Source organism: Somniosus microcephalus, chromosome 14 (assembly GCF_052327205.1).
Source record: "Somniosus microcephalus isolate GS21.2 chromosome 14, FLI_Smic_1.0, whole genome shotgun sequence".
Taxonomy (NCBI): Eukaryota; Metazoa; Chordata; class Chondrichthyes; order Squaliformes; family Somniosidae; genus Somniosus; species Somniosus microcephalus.
The window spans coordinates 135032644-135055403 of NC_141000.1; the positions used below are offsets into that span (position 1 = coordinate 135032644).

The 22760-nt window shown below is 42.9% G+C and overlaps 1 protein-coding gene across 1 annotated transcript in view; it reads right to left on the reverse strand.

The window, feature by feature from the left end:
* Positions 1-2894: 2894 nt before the first annotated feature.
* Positions 2895-22760, reverse strand: part of LOC147107934 (ubiquitin-associated and SH3 domain-containing protein A-like) — a 310971-nt gene continuing 291105 nt past the window's right edge. Inside the window, exon 14 of the mRNA XM_086007359.1 lies at positions 2895-3272. Within this exon, the coding sequence (XP_085863485.1) occupies positions 3135-3272 (138 nt within the window). The 3' untranslated portion in view covers positions 2895-3134. The remainder of the gene's footprint in view (positions 3273-22760) is intronic.

Here is a 22760-nt window from a genome sequence, read left to right on the forward strand (position 1 = left end):
TGGCACCAGGGAGGCAACGCACCATCCTGTCTATCTCCAGTCTATCCACGTAACTGAAGTCCGTCATCCCTGGAATCATTCTCGTAAATCTTTTCTGCATCCTCTCTAAGGCCTTCACATCCTTCCTAAAGTGCGGTACCCAGAATTGGACACAATCCTCCAGTTGAGGCCGAACCAGTGTTTTATACAGGTTCATCATAATTTCCACGCTTTTGTACTCTATACCTTTATTCATGAAGCCCAGGATCCCGTAAGAATTTTTAACTGCTTTCTCAACCTGCCCTGCCACCTTCAATGATTTGTGCACATATACCCCTAGGTGTTTCTGTTCATGCACCCCTTTAGGATTGTACGCTTTACTTTATATTTCCCCTCTCCATTCATTCTACCAAAATGTATCACTTCACACTTTTCTGCATTAAATGTCATCTGCCACATGTCCGCCCATTCCACCAGCCTGTTTATGTCCTCTTGAAGTCTATCACTATCCTTCTCACTGTTCACTATACTTCCAAGTTTTGTGTAATCTGCAAATTTTGAAATTGTGCCCACATCCAAGTCATTAATATATATCAAGAAAAGCAGTGGTCCTAGAACCGACCCCTGGGGAACACCACTGTATACCTTACTCCAGTCCGAAAAACAACCATTCACCAAAACACTCTGTTTCCTGTCACGTAGCCAATTCCGTATTCATGCTGCCACTGTCCCTTTTATTCCATGGGCTTCAACCTTGCTGGCAAGCCTATTATGTGGCACTTTGTCGAACACCTTTTGGAAATCCATGTAACCATGTCAACTGCATTACCCTCATCAACCCTCTGTACCTCATCAAAAAACTCAATCAAGTTGGTTAAATATAATTTGCCTTTAACAAATCCATGCTGGCTTTCCTTAATTATTCCACACTTGTCCAAGTGACTGTTAATTTTGTCCCTGGTTAATTTTGTTTCCAAAAGCTTCCCCACTTGCATCACCCCCGTTTCTAAGGAGGATTGGAAGATTATGGCCAGTACCTCCGCGATTTCTTCCTTCACTTCCCTCAGCGTCCTAGGATGCATCCCATCTGGTCCTGGTGACTTATCTACTTTAAGTACTGCCAACCTTTCTAGTACCTCCTCTTTTTCAATTTTTATCCCATCCAGTATCTCCACTACCTCCTCTTTGGCAGCATCTTCTTCCTTGGTGAAGACAGATGCAAAGTACTCATTTAGTACCTCAGCCATACCCTCTGCCTCCATGCGTAGGTCTCCTTTTAGGTCCCTAATCTGCCCTACCCCTCCTCTTACTACCCATTTACTATTTATATTTATAAGACTTTTGGATTACCTTTTATGTTAGCTGCCATTCTATTCTCATACCCTGCCTTTGCCGCTCTTATTTTCTTTTTCACTTCTCCTCTGAACTTTCTATATTTAGCCTGATTCTCAGATGTATTTTCGGCCTGACATCTGTCATATGCGCTCTTTTACTGCTTCATCTTACTCTCTATCTCTTTCATCATCCAGGGAGCTCTGACTTTAGTTGCCCTATCTTTCCCGCTAGTGGGTATGTATCTTGACTGTACATGAACTATTTCCTCTTTAAAGGCAGCCCATTGTTTCTTTCAGTGGGGCCCAAAGGGGACACATGCTTGTTTGGCATCCAGTGTCACCCTTATTGGTCCATCAAAATAGGCTCAGGCTAGCAGCCTTCGCAGTTTGTGACTCGAGCTCCTCATCAGCTGGAGAATCTTGCTCCAGAGTTTATAATTGGTGCCAATCATAAACTTTGGGATATTGGACTAATTAAATCTGAACAGATTCAGTGGGTAGCACTCTTGCCTCTGAGTCAGAAGGTTATGCGTTCAAGTCCCACTCCAGAGACCTCAGCACAAAAATCTAGGCTGACACTCTCAGTGCAGTACTGAGAGAGTGCTGCACTGTTGGAGGTACTGTCTTTTGGATGAGACGTTAAACCGAGGCTCTATCTGCTCTCCCAGGTGTGTGGCACTATTTCAAAGAAGAGCAGGGGAGTTATCCCTGATGTCCTGGGCCAATATTTATCCCTCAACCAACAAGTTATCTGGTCATTATCACATTGCTGTTTGTGGGAGCTTGCTGTGCACAAATTAGCTGCTGCGTTTCCTACATTACAACAGTGACTACACTTCAAAAGTACTTCATTCACTGTAAAGCATGTTGGGATGTCCTGGGGTCATGAAAGGCACTATATAAATGCCAGTCTTTCTTTCTTTACTGCTGATGTGCTAATATCACTTGCCACAGCAGGCAGATTATCTCTGGACGAATAAGGCTACGCCTCCTCCCTTCTGACATATTCTATCTTTCCAAAAACAGTCATACACTGTCTTTGAGACTGCTCCAAAAATCAGGCTCCAAATACTTTAGTAATGCTGCAAATGCATGGCAAACATCATTCCCATTGTTTCACGGCCCTGATCTGAAATCACTTTTGTACCAAAATTTCAATTTACAGCATTTTACGTTTTGAAGTTATGTACTACCTTTTCAGTAAATTCACTGTAAAAAATAATCAAACCGTGTAGTGCAGATAAAAGAAACAGTAAATTAGAAGATGCTTTGTCTAAGAACCCAAGGTGTGGAGATGCCGGAGTTGGACTGGGGTGGACAAATGTAAGAAGTCACACAACACCAGGTTATAGTCCAACAGCTTTATTTGAAATCACAAGCTTTCGGAGCGCTGCTCCTTCTTCAGGTGAAGTGGAGAAATGAAATGTGGTCACAGGAGTGCATTTCTCCACTTCACCTGAAGAAGGAGCAGCGCTCCGAAAGCTTGTGATTTCAAATAAAGCTGTTGGACTATAACCTGGTGTTGTGTGACATAAGAACCCAAGGGCATAGCTACTCAGTAAAACACTGGTTGTATTGATGTTGAGGTTTGTTTTAATAAAAACCTGGTTTCAGATGAATGCCAGGTTAAAGTTAGGATTCAAATTTAAAAGCTTGCTAGCACATACAGTTATCCTAAATATCTTGCCATTCCATGGTTAGTGACGACTTTCATTAAGTGTTATAACCAAGTTAGACTTAGTTATTTAACCATTGCTTTTACTCAGGTATGTGTTAAGATTTGTTCAATGGTGTGGAATATATATATCCAAAATAATGTCCTTAAATTTGCAGTATTGTATCTTTCCAGCTAAATGCTGGGTTGGGTCCATGAGTCAGGGTCCTGACTGGGGGTTCAATCATTTGCCACTTCTTTGTTTCTTTGACTTCTTCACAGCAACACAACCCAAGAGCAGGAATCTGCATCAAAAAGCAATTATTACACAACATGAACTCAAAATATAAACCCTACATTAAAAATGCCATCAAATATTTCTGCTGAATGTTCTTTAACTGTCTACCGTAATATATTAAAGATCTTACTTTATGTCACATTCTTGTCGCATTTTATGACAACTTCCTGTGACCACATTTAGAATGGGAATTGCCCATGTAAACTTGTCCCTGTAATTGTGTGTTCCTGCCAGTGGTGGCACTGTACCATCTCAGTTTTGCACCTCCCACCTCTCAGCATGCCCTGGAGGAAACACCGAGACTTCAACCAACTCAACTTTCCTGCTTCCCAAATTGTCATAATTTTACTAATTAATTATAATATAAAATCAAAAGATTATATAAAAATGAGGACAATGTATGACTTTATAATGGGAGCTAATTATGTATGCATCTGCTGGTCTAATTATCCCAGGCCTTTTTAACCACCTACCCCTCCCCTCCTTTACGTGGACACTTCCCTTAGGCTGGGAATTTCCTCAAAGCTGCTCCTGTTCCCCCATCCTAACTTTGCAGCAAGTGTAACAGAAATCACAGATAGCAGCAATTATAATCTCTGTCTGTACATTGGTAGAGCATTAATTTGATCAATAAAAGACAAGTGAGATGGTAAACTTTTGAAATTTATTCTCTAGCTTCTCGCTGTTTAGAGAAGCTAAAGAAAAACTTCCATCAGCTGACTGCTCCCAGTGCAGCCTGGGCTATTAGGGACCTCCTACTTGCTCAGAGACCAGGCTTTCGGGAGAGATTCAGACCTTCAGGTAAAAACTTTAATGAAGGCATTAAAATACAAAATATAATTTAATGGATAAATGTAATCATGTTGTGAAATATATAGAGATTTAAAGATATAGAGATTAAAATTAAACCAAAAAAGGAGGCTTATGATAAATGTAAAGTTCATAATACAGTAGACAACCAAGCTAAATATAAAAAGTACAGAGGAGAACTGAAAGGGAATAAGAGGGGCAAAGAGAGTGTATAAAAATAGATTAACGGGTAACACAAAAGGGAACCCAAAAGTCTTTTATTATAAACATATAATAGTAAAAGGGTAGTCAAAGGAAGGGTGGGGCCGAAAAGGGACCAAAAAGGAGAGATTCTTGTGGAGGCAGAGGGCATGGCTGAGGTACGGGATGAGTACTTTGTGTTGTGTTTTGAGTTTTGCTTCAATGAAGTTTGTCCCAGTTCCTGGGTGTTACCTGAAGGGGGTGCTGGGGGGCTCGGTTTTACTTTGTCTGCATGGCAGAACCCGAAAGTGAAAGACAATGTGCTGTAATGTCCACCCATTTACTCAGTAAATAGTAAAAGGTACATTCCGTCTCCTCTATTCATTACTGTTCGGTCAAGATGCAATACTTTGCATCTGTCTTCACTAGAGAAGAGGATGCTGCCAATGTATCAGTAAGAAGGAGCTGGTAGAGAAATTGGACAGGATAAAAATAGATAAAGAGGAGGTACTTAAAAGGTTGGCAGTGTTCAAAGTCATTTTCAGGTTGACAGGCTGCTTGGGCGTCAGCTATTTACAATCTATATCAATGACTTAAATGAGCAGACCAAGAATAGATAATCAAAGGGCTATAGGGAGGGGGGAACTTAAAACAATTACTATCACTAGAGAAAAAGTACTTGGTAAAATAATGGGACTAAAGGTGGACAAGTCCCCTGGACCTGATGGCCTGCATCCTAGGGTCTTAAAAGAAGTGGCTGCAGAGATAGTGGTTGCATTGGTTGCAATCTACCAAAATTCTCTGGATTCTGGAGAGGTCCCAGCGGATTGGAAAACCGCAAATGTAACACCCTGTGGTGATTATTCTTGTTTTATAAGAAGCATTGTAATTGGTTGCCTGTTTTCCTGCCTTGAGATATATGCTGTAAACTTATTGGTTAGTTGATTCCATGTGACCTGTGGTGGCCATCTTAAATTCAGTTTTCTACAGTTTGGTTGAGACTGGGTGCTCAACATGTACTTGCTGGTTTTTTAAGGTTAATAAAGCCTAGCTTTTGAAAAGCAATCTACTCTTTATTTCAATTTATTAACCTTTTGCTATAATGGAACGATATCTTCGACCGGAACGATTTAATGCTGACCCTAATTCTGCAGGAGTGGATGATCAATGGAAACATTGGTATCGTACATTTAAAAACTTTTTGGGTGTGTTGGATCAGCAATCTCTAAATAAGTTGAATATACTAATCAACTACATTGCTCCGGATGTGTATAAGTATATTTTGGACTGTGAAACTTATGAATTGGCTATTGCTACGTTGGAAATTTTTTTTGTTAAACCCAAAAATGAGGTATTTGCACGTCACCTTTTATCTGCCCGTAGGCAGCAGGCGGGAGAATCCTTGGATGCTTATTTACAAGCACTCCGGCGCCTTGGTGCTAACTGTAATTATAAGGCCGTGTCTGCAGAAGAACATAGGGAAGAGTCGGTACGGGATGCATTTATTAATGGATTACTGTCTAGATCAATTCGTCAGCGGTTATTAGAAAATAAGATCTTGTATCTTAAGAGTGCTTTTGAGCAAGCCTCTACATTGGATTTGGCTCAGAGAAGTTCGGATTCTTATGCTCTTTTTGATCGGCCTGCGACCGTGGTTTCGGCAGTTCCGGATGAAAGGGAGTTACGTGGATCTAATAGGAGTGGTTTACCAGATTCTGAAACAGTTTTTACTTCGGCAGCTGTTGCCTCTAGGATTCAGAAGTGTTATTTTTGCGGGAACGCCCGGCACCCCCGTCTGAAGTGCCCTGCCCGGGAGGCTGTGTGTAGTAAATGCGGCAAGGGAGGTCATTACGCACGTGTTTGCAAATCGGTTGCCTCCTCTGCGACCATTCAGCCTTTAGATAGGGCGTTTATTGCATCAGTTTCTGCCGCCTTTTCCCATGGCCTAAACAAAGCTATAGTTATGGCCCAAGTTAATGGGTTAGAAGTGAAGGCCCTTATAGATACGGGCAGTACTGAGAGCTTTATAAGTCTTCAGTTTGTGAGGGAGAAGCGTTTGAAAATTTCGCCTGTTTCCTATCAGGTGTATATGGCTCAGACGACTCTCACCTCACAAGTAGCTGGTTGTTGCCTTGTGAAATTAATTCTCCTAGGTAATACGTATACTGATATACGCCTATCCATTCTGCCTAATCTCTGTGCAGACATTTTGGTTGGTCATGATGTGCTTCAATTACATGAGTCCCTCAGTCTTTCTTTCGGAGGAACCAAGTCACCTTTGTCTATTTGTGGATTAACTTCTTTATTCATTTCTCCATTATCACTTTTTTCCAATTTGATGCCGGACTGTAAGCCAATTGCTACCAAGTCAAGAAGGTATAGCAGTCAGGATAAAGAATTTATTAATTCTGAAGTTCAACGTCTTTTATCGGAAGGAATCATTGAACCTAGTTTTTCGCCCTGGCGGGCACAGGTAGTTGTCACCACTAATGAGAGACATAAGAAGCGAATGGTGATAGACTACTCTCAAACTATTAACAGGTATACTCAATTAGATGCGTACCCCCTGCCTAAGATTGATGAGCTTATCAATAAAGTATCTCAATATAAGGTTTTTAGCACTATTGACCTAAAGAGTGCTTATCATCAGATTCCTATCGCTAAGAGGGACAAACCATATACGGCCTTTGAAGCTGGCGGAAAGCTGTACCAGTTTTGCCGAGTACCATTCGGTGTTACTAACGGTGTCACCTGTTTTCAACGGGCAATGGATGCTTTTATAAGTGATAACTCTCTCTCTGACACCTTCTCATATTTAGATGACATCACGGTGTGTGGCAAATCAAGGGTGGAGCACGATTTTAATCTAGAAAGATTCCTTCAAGTTGTGGAAAAAGTTGGCTTAACTTTCAATAAAGAGAAGTGTATCTTTTCGACCACCGAGGTAAATTTACTGGGGTATATTATCTCGGGAAACACGATTAAACCAGATCCAGAACGGCTGCGACCACTGATTGATTTACCTTGCCCTACTAATTCTAAGGCCTTGCAACGAGTTTTTGGACTGTTTTCTTATTATTCTAATTGGATTGCAAACTTCTCGCAGAAGATCCGGCCCCTTATTCGGGTTACGACATATCCTCTATCATGGGAGGCCAGGATGTGTTTTGATAATCTTAAAAAGGATATCCTTGGAGCAGTTGTGCATTCTATTGATGAGCAGGTTCCCTTTGTGATTGAGACGGACGCTTCCGATTTTGCAATTGGGGCTACCCTGAACCAAAATGGAAGACCTGTGGCCTTTTTCTCACGTACTCTGAGCAATAGTGAGCAGAGACATTCATCAATAGAGAAAGAGGCATACGCAATAGTAGAAGCACTGCGTAAATGGAGACATTATTTATCTGGGCGACATTTTACGTTAGTAACTGACCAAAAATCTGTGTCCTTCATGTTTGATGTCAAACATTTCGGAAAGATTAAGAATGATAAAATAATGAGGTGGAGGATCGAGTTGGCATGCTACCATTTCGATATAGTCTATCGTCCGGGGAAGGATAATGTTGCCGCTGATGCGCTGTCGAGGGCTTATTGTTCTGTGCTTCACGGAGATATGCTTATTAATCTTCATAATGCTTTGTGCCATCCTGGTGTTACGAGGATGATACACTTCGTACGCAGTAAGAATTTGCCCTTTTCAGTTGAAGACGTCAAGTGGATGACTTCGTCATGCTCTGTCTGCGCCCGGTGTAAACCGAATTTCTTTAAGCCTCAATGAGCTCATCTTATAAAGGCTACTTCTCCCTTTGAACGCCTGAGCGTTGATTTTAAGGGGCCTCTTCCTTCAACGACTCAGAATCGATATATATTTACTGTTGTGGATGAGTTTTCAAGGTTCCCTTTTGCTTTTCCTTGTGCAGATGTATCAGCTGCTACAGTTATTAAATGTCTGACTCAACTTTTTGTCATCTTTGGGATGCCTGCGTATATCCATTCGGATCAGGGAAGTTCTTTTATGTCTTCCCAGTTGAAGGAATACCTCCAGAGTCGGGGAATTTCTACTAGCAGAACTACCCTGTATAATCCCCAGGGTAATGGACAGTGCGAAGGATACAATGGGGTGATCTGGAAGGCAGTTATGTTGGCTTTGACATCCCGGAACCTTAAGAATACACAGTGGGAAATGGTATTGCCTGATGCCCTGCATTCCATTAGATCATTGCTTTCAACGGCTACTAATGTGACCCCCCATGAAAGGCTCTTCAACTATCCGCGGAGATCCACTACGGGATATTCGGTACCTTCATGGCTTACTATGCAGGGACCTGTGCTGCTCCGACGCCATGTTAGACTGTCAAAGTATGATCCTTTAGTGGAGGAGGTGGAGCTATTGGAGGCAAATTCCCAATATGCTCACATTCGATTCCAAGATGGGAAAGAAAGTATGGTTTCAGTTAAAGACTTAGCTCCTTGTGGTGGCCAGCCCTCTCCTGAGGACATTAACAATAGCCATAATTCAGATAATGTTGATGTCGTCACAGATACTACGAACATTTCCAATCCTATTGCAGACACTTACAATTCTCTTAGTCTGCCTCCGATGGATGTTCATGACCCTTCCAGTCTACCTTCTAATGGGACTTCCAATCCGGAAACCATTGATAATCGGGATATTGATAGCCTCCCTGCAGAAGATATTTTTGTGTCTCCTGGTGTGGGAGGGCAAGGAACTCCACCAAGGCTAAGAAGGTCGACACGAACAAGATATCCGGTCGACCGATTAAAAATGGACTTTTAAAATAATTAATAATTTAATAGTAAAATTTTAAAATTGTTGAAGGCATTATACATGTATTGCTCTAGTCATAAATAACTAATTGTAAACTGTAAAGGCTACCTAAGTTGAAGTATATTTTAAAAGGAGGGGTGAATGTGGTGATTATTCTTGTTTTATAAGAAGCATTGTAATTGGTTGCCTGTTTTCCTGCCTTGAGATATATGCTGTAAACTTATTGGTTAGTTGATTCCATGTGACCTGTGGTGGCCATCTTAAATTCAGTTTTCTACAGTTTGGTTGAGACTGGGTGCTCAACATGTACTTGCTGGTTTTTTAAGGTTAATAAAGCCTAGCTTTTGAAAGGCAATCTACTCTTTATTTCACACCCCTATTTAAGAAAGGAAGGAGACAGAAAGCAGGAAACTATAGACCAGTTAGCCTAACATCTGTCATTGGGAAAATGCTGGAGACCATTATGAAGGAAGTAGTAGCAGAACATTTAGAAAATCATAATACAGTCAAGCAGAGTCAGTGTGGTTTTATGAAAGGGAAATCATGTTTGACAAATTTGCTGGAGTTCGTTGAGGATGTAACGAGCAGGGTGGATAAAGGGGAACCAGTAGATGTCGTGTATTTGGATTTCCAGAAGGCATTCGATAAGGTGCCACATAAAAGGTTACTGCACAAGATAAGAGCTCATGGGATTGGGGGTAATATATTAGCATGGCTAGAGGATTGGCTAACTAACAGAAAACAGAGAATCGGGATAAATGGGTCATTATCCGGTTGGCAAACTGTAACTAGTGGGGTGCCACAGGGATCAGTGCTGGGGCCTCAACCATTTACAATCTATATTAATGACTTGGATGAAGAGACCGAGTGTAATGTAGCCAAATTTGCTGATGGTACAAAGACAGGTGGGAAAGCAAGTTGTGAAGAGAACACAAAGAATCTGCAAAGAGATATAAATAGGTGAGTGGGCAAAAATTTGGGAGATGGAGTATAATGTGGGAAAATGTGAGGTTATAGAAACATAGAAGATAGGAGCAGGAGTAGGCCATTCGACCCTTCGAGCCTGTTCCGCCATTTAATGAGATCATGGCTGATCATCCAAATTCAGTACCCTGTCCCTGCTTTCTCCCCATATCCCTTGATCCCTTTAGCCTTAAGAAATATATCCAACTCCTTCTTGAATATATTTAATGAATTGGCCTCAACTGTCTTCTGTGGTAGAGAATTCCACAGGTTCACCACTCTCTGGGTGAATAAATCCCTCCTCAGTTCTGTCCTAAATGGCCTACCCCTTATCCTTAGACTGTGACCCCTGGTTCTGGACTCCCCGACCATCAGGAACATCCTTCCTGCATCTAGTCTATCCAGTCCTGTCAGAATTTTATAAGTTTCAATGAGATCCCCTCTCATTCTTCTAAACTCCAGTGAGTACAAGCCCAATCGACCCAATCTCTCCTCATACGTCATTCCTGCCATCCCAGGTATCACAGCCTGGTGAATCTTCACTGCACTCCCTCCACGGCAAGAACATCCTGTAATGATCAATAACATGTCATTCTATAGTGGACACTAGGTGGAGCCGTAGAGCTGTATATAGCTGTATGCATATAATAAGACTACACTACCCAGCTGTATGTATATTAAGACTACATTACCCATGAGGCACTAGGCTACCCACAAGGCAGCAGTCAAGATGGAGGCCTCTACAGATACTGTACCTAGTCCACATGTGCTCAATAAAAGTGCCTAGCAAAAGCTAGCTGTGTTCATAATAAGAGTGTCTATTTATTAATGAACATAAGATGGTACCAGGATGGTGAAGATCTGCTGAAAATTGTGAAAAGCGACATGGAGAATTCGAAGCCACCAGAGCGTTTGAAACTCACAGGAAATATCGACTACAATTGGCAGACTCTTAAACAACAATTCGAACTCTACATTGCAGCCATCGGATTCGGTACGAAGCCAGACGCAAGGAAGATAGCGTTGCTGCTTACGGTTGCAGGCCCACAGGCGATAGAGGTATTTAATACATTTGTATTTAATCCAGAGGAGAACAGAGAAAAATTAGAAGATGTGCTAAAAAAATTTGATGCACATTGCTCTCCCAAAAAGAATGAGACCTATGAAAGATACATCTTCTGTTCTCGGACACAGCAGCAAAATGAGACTTTTGATAGCTTTATAACTGATCTGAAACTGAAAGCACAGACATGTAATTTCTCTGAGCTCAAAGCATCCATGATTCGTGACCAGATTGTGTTTGATATTCATGATAAAAAAGTCAGGGAACGTCTGTTGAGAGAATAGAACTAAATTTGGAAAATGCGGTGAAAATATGCCAAGCCAGCGAGCTAGCTCGAAAGCACGCGAAGACTTTCAGTGAAATCAATAATGATGCGATTGTAATGAGTGATAATGCTGCTGTCGGTGCTGTGTCCTACAAGGGGAAGAAACGTGGGCAGAACAGAAATGAAAAGCAATTGGAGGATGAAATTTTTAATTGTAAACGCTGTGGTTACAAACACCAGTTAAGACAATGCCCAGCGTTTGGAAAAATGTGCACAAAGTGTAATGGAAATAATCACTTTGCCAAACAATGCTTTTCAAAAGTAAAAACTAAGAAAGGGCAACGAGTTAATGTAATTGAGGACACTGATTTAAGTGAGACATTTTTTGTAGGAATGGTGTCATGTGACAATATCAAAAAGGATACAGAAAATGTGCAGCCCTCAGAAATTGACAATGCTGAACATAAAGTTAATGCAGTAAAAGAGGACAAATGGATGATCCCACTGCAGGTAAATGGAGCATTAGTTACCTTGAAACTAGACACTGGGGCAAAAGCAAACTTAATCAGTATGAGTGACATTAACAATATGAAAGAAAAGCCCAAAATACAGAAAAAGTAAGTACTACTGAAGGACTATAATGGACAGAAAATAGATAGCTTAGGTGTATGCAGACTTAAAGTGACAGTCAAAGACAAAGTGCATCATCTCATGTTTTCTGTTGTGGCTGAAAGACTTGATTCACTACTAGGTGACAAAGCTTGTGAGGACTTAGAACTGGTCAAGAGAGTCTACCGTATAAACTGTTCCATAAGCAGACCAGATGACTTGGTGGATTCTGTAGTAAATAATTTCCAGGAAGTGTTCAAAGGATTTGGAGTTCTACCATTCACTTACAAGATCCAGCTAAAGGAGGATGCTCAGCCAGTGGTACATGCTCCACGAAGAGTTCCAGCACCCCTGCGTGACCGGCTCAAGAATGAACTGGACAGAATGACCACACTAGGAGTCATCAGGAAAGTCGAAGAGCCAACAGACTGGGTTAACTCCATGGTATGTGTAAAGAAAAAGAACAATGATCTAAGAATATGCATGGATCCAAAGGACTTAAATGCAAACATAAAACGTGAACACTACCAGATTCCCAAGCGAGAAGAAATCACCAGTAAAATGTCAGGTGCCAGATACTTTACAAAGCTCGATGCCTCACAAGGATTTTGGCAACTAAAACTGGATGAAGAGCGCACCAAATACTGTACCTTCAACACACCATTTGGCAGGTATTGTTTCCTCAGAATGCCTTTCGGGATAATATCTGCATCTGAAATCTTTCATAGAGCGATGGAACACATAATTGAAGGTCTGGTAGGAGTTTGGGTCTATGTTGATGACATCATCATCTGGGGCTCCACACTGAAAGAACACAATGAGAGACTGACTAAAGTGCTACAGAGCATACGCCGGAATGGACTGAAGCTGAACAAAGCCAAGTGTCAGTTTGGCATCCAGGAAGTCACTTTCCTAGGAGATAATCTATCTGGTAAAGGAATAGAGCCAGATATGGAAAAAGTAAACGACATACTCAAAATGCCCCGACCCACTGACAAAAAAGGAGTGCTACGCATCATGGAGATGATAAACTTCATTGGAAAGTTCATTCCTAACTTGTCAGTCAAGACAGCCTGTCTGCGAGACCTGCTACATAAAACAAATGAGTTCGCATGGACAGAAAGACATGAACAAGAGTGGATGAACCTCAAAACAGTGCTGACAACCACACCTGTACTCACCTTCTTTGACCCAACAAAAAGAATCAAAGTGTCAACAGATGCATCAAAAGATGGCCTAGGTGCAGTCTTGCTACAAGCAGAGGGTGAAGATTGGAAGCCTGTTGCCTATGCCTCCAGGTCTATGACTGATACTGAGTGTCGATACGCTCAGATTGAAAAGGAATGTCTAGGCTTGGTAGTTGGACTAGAAAAGTTTCATGGCTACATATATGGACTTCCCACCTTCACAGTTGAGACAGACCACAGCCCTCTGGTTGCCATCATAAAAAAGAACCTGAATGAGATGTCTCCAAGGATTCAACGACTCATGATGAAGCTGCAAAGATATGACTTTGAACTGATCTACACACCAGGCAAATACATAGTGTTAGCAGATGCACTATCCCGAGCACCCACAATGAGTCATGTGAGCTCTACTGAAGAAGACGTGGATGTTCATGTGAGTATGGTCACTGCTGCGCTGCCCGTGTCAGACACAAAATCAAAGCAAATAGCAGAAGAAACAGTAAAAGATACAGTATTACAAACAGTAATAGAGAACATCATGGTTGGCCAAAAGGTTCCTGTCCAAAATATTTTCACATAAGGTCAGAATTGAGTGTCGCAAGTGGACGATTACTAAAACAGAACACAATAGTCATTCCACAGGCTCTACGTCAAGACATGCTCGAAAGGATTCATGAGGGACACCTCGGAATTGAAAAATGCAAAAGGAGGGCAAGAGACACTGTTTATTGGCCTGGCATAAATAAGGACATTGAGAACATGATAGGCAAATGTGAGACATGTCAGAAACACCAAAACAAACAAGCAAAGGAACCAATGATAGTAGCTGACATACCAACAGCACCATGGCAAAAGGTTGGTATGGACCTTTTTCATTTAAATGGTAAAGACTATCTAATAGTGATTGACTACTATTCTAACTATCCTGAGATGGCGCTGCTCTCAAGCACCACAGCAAGCAGTGTCATAATGCATGTGAAATCCATCTTCGCCAGACATGGAATTCCCAGGATTGCCGTTAGCGACAATGGTCCGTGCTTCAACTGTAAGGAGTGGCAACAGTTTGCAGCACATTATGACTTTCAGCACATCACATCCAGTCCTTTGTATGCTCAGTCAAATGGTAAGGCAGAGAAAGGTGTTCAAGTTCTCAAGCAGCTACTGAAGAAAGCGACAGAAAGCAAGTCTGATCCTTATCTCGCCCTGCTGAGCTACTGAGCCTCACCTTTAGACTGTGGTTCTTCACCTGCTGAACTACTAATGGGTCACAAGTTGTGCACCACGCTACCCTGCTGTGCAAAAGAACAGCAAAGTGAGGAACTGAGACAGAGACTTCAACTGTTAAAGCTGAAACAGAAATCATACTATGACAAGTCATCCAAAACTCTAAAACCATTGACAAGGGATGATGTTGTCAGGATTGAGGATTCAGATGCATGGAACAGGAAAGCTACAGTTCTTGAGGAAGTAGGACCAAGGTCATACACTGTTAGAACTGAGGAAGGACAGATTCTCAGGAGGAACCGCCGTTCCCTCCTAAAAACACAAGAGACTATTCAAGACCAGATTGATGACAATGCCGCAACTGCATCTTGTCATTCACTGCCAGAACAAGCTCATGAAGACACATCAGACTTACCCGTGTTGAGACGATCCACACGTGAAGTAAAAAAGCCTGATAGACTTAATCTTTGAGTACAATGTAAAGCTTTGAAAATGTGTTGGCTGTTTTGAAAATGTTTATGTTTATAGAGCACTAACAAAAGTGTGACTGATATTATCTTTATTGTTTTCTTGAAAGTTGATTGATATTGATTTTGTTAAACCTCAAAGAAAGGAGGATGTAATGATCAATAACATGTCATTCTATAGTGGACACTAGGTGGAGCTGTAGAGCTGTATATAGCTGTATGTATATCATAAGACTACACTACCCAGCTGTATGTATATTAAGACTACATTACCCATGAGGCATTAGGCTACCCACAAGGCAGCAGTCAAGATGGAGGCCTCTACAGATACTGTACCTAGTCCACATGTGCTCAATAAAAGTGTCTAGCAAAAGCTAGCTGTGTTCATAATAAGAATGTCTATTTATTAATGAACATAAGACATCCTTCCTCAGATAAGGCGACCAAAACTGTACACAATACTCAAGGTGCGGTCTCACCAAGGCCCTGTACAACTGCAGCAAGATATCCTTGCTCCTGTACTCGAATCCTCTCGCTATGAAGGCCAACATACCATTTGCCTTCTTAACCGCCTGCTGCACCTGCATGCTTACTTCAGCGACTGGTGCACAAGGACACCCAGGTCTCGTTGCACTTCCCCTTTTCCCAATCTATTGCCGTTAAGATAATAATCTGTCTTTCTGTTTTTACCACCATGGTGGATAACCTCGCATTTATCCACGTTATACTGCACCTGCCATGCATCTGCCCAACCACCCAACCTGCCCAAATCATACTTAAGTTTCTGTGTATCCTCCTCACAGCACACACGCCCGCCCAGCTTTGTGTCGCCTGCAAACTTGGAGATATTACATCTAGTTCCCTCGTCTAGATCATTAATATATATTGTGAATAGCTGGGGTCCTAGCACCGATCCCAGCGGTACCCCACTAGTCACTGCCTGCCACTCGGAAAAAGACCCGTTTATTCCAACTCTTTGCTTCCTGTCTGCCAACCAGTTCTCTATCCAAGTCAGTACCTTACCTCCAATCCCATGTGCTTTAACTTTGCACGCCAATCTCTTATGCGGGACCTTATCGAAAACCTTCTGTAAGTCCAAATACACCACATCCACTGTTCTCCCTTATGTATTCTACCAGTTACACCCTCAAAATATTCCAGTAGATTAGTCAAGCATGATTTACCTTTTGTAAATTTATTTTGACTTTGTCCGATCCTGTCACTATTTTCCAAGAGCTCTGCTATTACATCTTTTATAATGGCCTCTAGCATTTTCCCCACTACCGATGTCAGGCTTACTGGTCTATAATTCCCCGTTTTCTCTCTACCACCTTTTTTAAATAGTGGGGTTACATTACCTACCCTCCAATCCATGGGAACTATTCCAGAGTCTATAGAATTTTGGAAGATGACCAGCAATGCATCTACTATTTCTAGGGCCACTTCCTTAAGTACCCTAGGATGTAGATTATCAGGCCCTGGGGATTTATCGGCCTTCAATGCCGTCAATTTCCCTAACACCATTTCCCTACAAATACTGATTTCATTCAATTCCTCCCTCTCATTAGACCCTATATTCCCCGACATCTCTGGAAGGTTATTTGTGTCCTCCTTTGTGAAGACAGAACCAAAGTATGCATTTAATTGGTCTGCCATTTCTTTGTTCCCCATTATAAATTCCCCAGATTCTGACTGCAAGGGACCGACACTTGACTTCACCAATCTTTTTCTCTTCACATATCTATAGAAGCTTTTACAGTCAGTTTTTATGTTCCCTGAAAGCTCACTCTCATATTCTATTTTCCCCTTCTTAATTAATCCCTTTGTCCTCCTTTGCTGAATCATAAACTGCTCCCAATCCTCAGGTTTGCTGCTTTTTCTGGCCAATTTATATGTCCTCTCCTTGGATCTTATGCTATCCCTAATTTCCCTTGTTAGCCACGGCTGAGTCACCTTTTTTCTTTTATTTTTATGCCAAACAGGGATGAACAAATTCTGTAGTTCATCCATGCGATCTTTAAATGTTTGCCATTGCCTGTCCACCGTCAACCATTTAAGTAACGTTCCCCAATCCATCCTAGCCAACTCGTGCCTCATACCTTCGTAGTTTCCTTTATTTAAATTCAGGACCCTACTCTCTGAGTCAACTACTTCATTTTCCACTTCACTTGACGAAGGAGCAGCGCTCCGAAAGCTTGTGATTCCAAATAAAGCTGTTGGACTATAACCTGGTGTTGTGTGACTTCTTACATTTGTCCACCCCAGTCCAACTCCGGCATCTCCACACCATGTATAAAAGTAGGGAAGTCCTGCTACAACTGTACAGGGCGTTGGTGAAACCACACCTGGAGAACTGCGTACAGTTTTGGTCTCCTTATTTTAGAATGGATATACTTGCGATGAAGGCAGTTCAGAGAAGGTTCACTAGGTTGATTCCTGTGATTAAGGGGTTGTCTCATGAAGAAAGGTTGAGCGGGTTGGGCCTATACTCATTGGAGTTTAGAAGAATGAGAGGTGATCTCATTGAAACATATAAGATGCTAAGGGGGCTTGACAAGGTGGATGCTGAGAGGATGATTCCCCTTATGGGGGAATCTAGAACTAGGGGGCATAGTTTCAGAATAAGGGGTCGCCCATTTAAAATGGCAATGAGGAGGAATTTCTTCTCTCAGAGGGTCGTGAATCTGTGGAATTCTCTACCCCAGAGAGCTGTGGAGGCTGGGTCATTGAATATATTTAAGGTGGCGATAGACAGATTTTTGAACGATAAGGGAGTGAAGGGTTATGGGGAGAGGGCAAGGAAGTGGAATTGAGGCCAAGATCAGATCAGCCATGATCTTATTGAATGGCGGAGCAGGCTCAAGGGGCCAAATGGCCGACTCCTGCTCCTATTTCTTCTGTTCTTATGATAATGTATCCAAGTTTGCTGACGATACAAAGCAAGGTGGGAAAGTAAGTTGTGAGGAGGACACAAAGAGGCTGCAACGGGATATAGACAGGTTAAGTGAGTGGGCAAGAATGTGGCAGCAGTATAATATGAGAAAATGTGAAGTTATCCACTTTGGCCGGAAAAATAGAAAGCTTTGGTCACAATCTTCCAATCCTCCTTGGATATGGAAGTGGTGCCAGAGGATTGCAAATGTTACACCCCTGTTTAAAAAAACGGGAGAGGGATAAACCCGGCATCTACAGGCCAGTCAACCTAACACCGGTGGTGGGGAAACTTTTAGAGACAATAATTGTCACTGGAAAAATATGGGTTAATAAATGAACGCCAGCACGGATTTGTTAAAGACAAATCATGTTTGACTAACTTGATTGAGTTCTTTGATGAAGTAACGGAGAGGGTTGATGAGGGTGGTGTGGTTGGTGTGTATATGGACTTTCAAAAGGTATTTGATAAAAAGTACCACATAATAGACTTGTTAGCAAAATAAAAGCCATGGGGATTAGAGGGACAGTGGCTGTGTGGATATGAAATTGGCTAAGGGACAGAAAGCAGAGAGTAGTGGTGAATGGTTGTTTTTCAGACTGGATGGAAGTGTACATTGGTGTCCCTTAGGGGTCAGAATTGGGTCATAGGGGCTGGATTTTACCAGCCCTGAGGAGGCGGGTCTGGAGGTGGAACTGCTGGGAAAATCAAAAAGAATGGGAGCGGGTCCCAAACCCGCTCCCAACCTACCTGCAACCAATCTTTCCGGGAGTCAGGTACCCGATTTGCGCAGGGGCCCGACTCCTAGCAGTGGGAAAAGGATTATAGCCACTTAACTGCCTGTTAACATTTTGAGACTTCTGCGGTCTTCCCGATGTCAGGGAACCCCGCCAGGGTAAGTGAGGCGTGCTGTAGGTCTGTTGTAATGTTTGTGTATAGATGACAGCTGCAGAAGTGGTGTGAAGGATGCAGTGGGACACCGGTGAGTATCAGAGGTAAGAACATTTGGGAAAATCAATTGTAATGTGTTTAGAATTTTCTGTGGCAAGTTTTGAAGTGTTTGTGTGGCCTCACCTTATTGGGAGAAGTGACAGATCGCTTCTGTACCCTCATCTGCAGCTGCTATCTGTTTTATCCTAAGGAGAGAGTCATTGGAGAGCCTGGGAGCAAGGGCTCATCTTTGTACAGTGACTGTCAAGCACTGTCAAATCATCTTTCAAAAATAAATGGCTCATGTCCCATTAAGAAAACTGGCAGATAAAGTGTCATCAACTGATGTCATCTGACACCGGCTTTCCCTTAATTGGTCTGAAAACCCGCAGGGCGGGCTTAACAAGGCCAAACAGGGGAAAATAGCGCCTGTGCGTCGGACATTGCTGGGGGCAGGACTAGAACCCGGAAGGCAGCCGTCTCGCCCCCAACTCGTCTCGGCAGGTAAAATCCAGCCCATAGAGTCATACGGCACAAAAGAAGGCCATTCGGCCCATCGAGTCTGTGCCGGTTCTCTGTAGAGCAATCTAGTCAGTTCCATTCCCCCGCTCTATCCCCGTAGCCCTGCAAGATTATTTCCCTCAAGTGCCTATCCAGTCTCCCCTTGAAGACATTGAGTGTGTCCGCTACCACCACTTCCGTCGGCAGCGAGTTCCAGGTCCTCACCACTCGCTGCGTAAAAAAGTTTTTCCTCACATCCCTCCTGTATCTCTTGCCCAAAACCTTAAATCTGTGTCCCCTAGTCCTTGTACCATCAACTATTGGGAACAGCCTTTCCCCATCTAGCCCATCCAAACCTGTCATAATATTGTACATCTCTCTCAAATCACTCCTCAACCTCCTTTGCTCTAATGAAAACAAATCCAGCTTCTCCAACCTGTCCTTGTAGCTAAGATCCCCCATCCCCGGAACCATTCTGGTAAATATCCTCTGCACTCTCTCAAGAGCCTTCACATCCTTCCTAAAATGTGGTGACCAGAACTGGACGCAATACTCCAGTTGTGGCCTAACCAGGGCTTTATAAAGGTTCAGCATAACTTCTCTACTTTTGTACTCAATACCTCTATTTATGAAGCCCAAGATCCCCTATGCTTTGCTAACCACTCTCTCAATATGTCCTGCCACCTTCAGGGACCTATGTACATTAACTCCCAGGTCCCTCTGTCCCTGCACACTCTTTAAAACTGTGCCATTAAGTGTATATTTCCTCTCCCTGTTCCTTCTGCCAAAATGCATCACCTCACACTTCTCTGTATTAAATTCCGTCTGCCCATTCTGCTAGCCTTTCTATGTTCCGTTGCAGTCGATTGGTATCATCCTCACTGTTTGCCACACCCCCAAGTTTGGTGTCATTGGCAAATTTAGAAATTCTACTCTGTATTCCAATATCCAGGTCATTTATATATATCGAAAAAAGCAGTGGCCCCAGCACTGACCCTTGGGGAACACCACTGTCTATCATCCTCCAGTCTGAAAAACAGCCATTTACCACAACTCGCTGTTTTCTGTCCTGAAGCCAATTCCTTATCCAAGCTGCTACTGACCCACCTATTCCATGAGTCTCAATTTTGTTAACCAGCCTTCTATGTGGTACTTTGTCAAACGCGTTCCGAAAGTCCATGTAGACAACATCCATTGCATTCCCTTCATCAATCCCCCCTGTTACTTCATCAAAAAATTCAATTAGATTAGTCAAACACGATCTGCTTTTTACAAATCCGTGTTGACTCTCCTTAATTAGCTTAAACCTCTCCAAATGCCTGTCAATTTTTTCCTTGATTATTGTTTCTAAATCTTTACCCACCACTGCTGTTAAACTGACCGGCCTTTAGTTACTAGGATTGTCCTTGCACCCTTTCTTGAACAATGGTGTTAGATTTGCCACTTTCCAATCCTCAGGCACCTTCCCTGCATCTCAGAGCGGCGGCAGCAGACCTGCGGGAGATGAGGCGGCTGAGCGGTGGCGAGGACCAGGTAGGCCTCAGAGCAGCGGACCTGCGGGAGACGAGGCGGCTGAGCGGCGGCGAGGTATAAAAGCAGCGGCGAGCACCCGGTAGGTTTACTAATCTCCAATCTCCAAGCTCAGAGGGAGGGAGTGAAGTAAAAAGTAATCAAAGTGTGACGTCACCAGAAAGCAGGTAAGTGATTGGTTGGTGAGTATTTCTCTCTTTTTTAAACTTTAACTCTGTGGTTTATAGTTTCTAAGCTCTCTGTGGTGTAGCGGGGACTGTTGGTAAACCAGGGCCCTTAAATATATCATTTAACTGTAGTGTAATTGGTGGGATTGATTTGATTTAATTTAATTTCAATTAATTAAAGGGTAAGTCATGAAAGGAGAGCTCGGCCCCGTGGTATGCTCCTCCTGCACTATGTGGAAACTCAGGGACACTTCCTGTGTTCCTGACAACCATGTGTGCAGGAAGTGTGTCCAGCTGCAGCTACTGGCAGACCGCATTGCGGCGCTGGAGCTGTGATTGGATACATACTGGACCATTCGCGATGCTGAGGACGTCGTGGATATCACGTTTAAGCAGTTGGTCACACCGCAGGCAAAGGTTGGACAGGCAGGAAGGGAAGGGGTGACCAACAGACAGAGCAGTAGGCGCAGGCAGGTAGTGCAGGGGTCCCCTGTGGACATCCCCCTCTAAAACAGATATACCACTTTGAATACTGTTGAGGGGGGATGGCTAATCAGAGGAAGGCAGCAGCAGCCAACTTCCTGGCACCAGCGGTGGCTCTGCTGCACAGGACGGGAGGAAAAAGAGGGGTAGAGCTATAGTAATAGGGGATTCTATTGTAAGGGGAATAGATAGGCGTGTCTGTGGCCGCAAACGAGACTCCAGGATGGTGTGTTGCCTCCCTGGTGCAAGGGTCAAGGATGTCTCAGAGCGGCTGCAGAACATTTTGGAAGGGGAGGGTGAACAGCCAGTTGTCGTGGTGCATATAGGTACCAACGATATAGGTAAAAAACGGGATGAGGTCTAAAAGCTGAATATAGGGAGTTAGGAGGTAAATTAAAAAATAGGACCTCAAAGGTAGTAATCTGAGGATTGCTACCAGTGCCACGTGCTAGTCAGAGTAGAAATAGAAGGATATTTCAGATGAATACGTGGCTAGATTAATGGTGCAAGGGGGAGGGATTCAAATTCCTGGGACATTGGAACCGGTTCTGGGGGAGGTGGGACCAGTACAAACCGGACGGTTTGCACCTGGGCAGGGCCAGGACCGATGTCCTAGGGGGAGTGTTTGCTAGTGCTCTGGGGGAGGGTTTAAACTAAAATGGCAGGGGGTTGGGAACCTGAGCAGGGAGACAGAGGAAAGGGAAACGAGGATAAAAGCAAAAGATAGGAAGGAGAAAAACAAAAGTGGCAGTCAGAGAAATCAACGGTTTAAATCAAACATGACCACATAAATAATAATTCTAATAGGTCTAAGAGCATTAAAAAGACAAGCCTGAAGGCTTTGTGTCTTAATGCGAGGAGCATTCGTAATAAGGTGGATGAATTAGCTGCGCAAATAGAGGTAAACGAATATGATTTGATTGGGATTACGGAAACATGGCTCCAGGGTGGCCAAGGCTGGGAACTCAACATCCAGGGGTATTCAATATTCAGGAAAGATGGGCAAAAAGGAAAGGGAGGTGGGGTAGCATTGCTGGTTAAAGAAGGGATTAACACAATTGTAAGGAAGGGTATTAGCTCTGATGATGTGGAATCTGTATGGGTAGAACTGAGAAATACCTAGGGGCAGAAAACGTTAGTGGGAGTGGTATATAGATCTCCAAACAGTAATGCGGAGGTTGGGGATGGCATTAAAAGGGAAATTAGAGAAGCGTGCAATAAGGGCACAGCAGTCATCATGGGTGACTTTAATCTACATATAGATTGGGCTAACCAAGTTAGTAACAATACTGTGGAGGAGGAATTCCTGGAGTGTTTACGGGATGGTTTCCTGGACCAATATGTCGAGGAACCAACCAGAGATCAGGCCATCTTAGACTGGGTATTATGTAACGA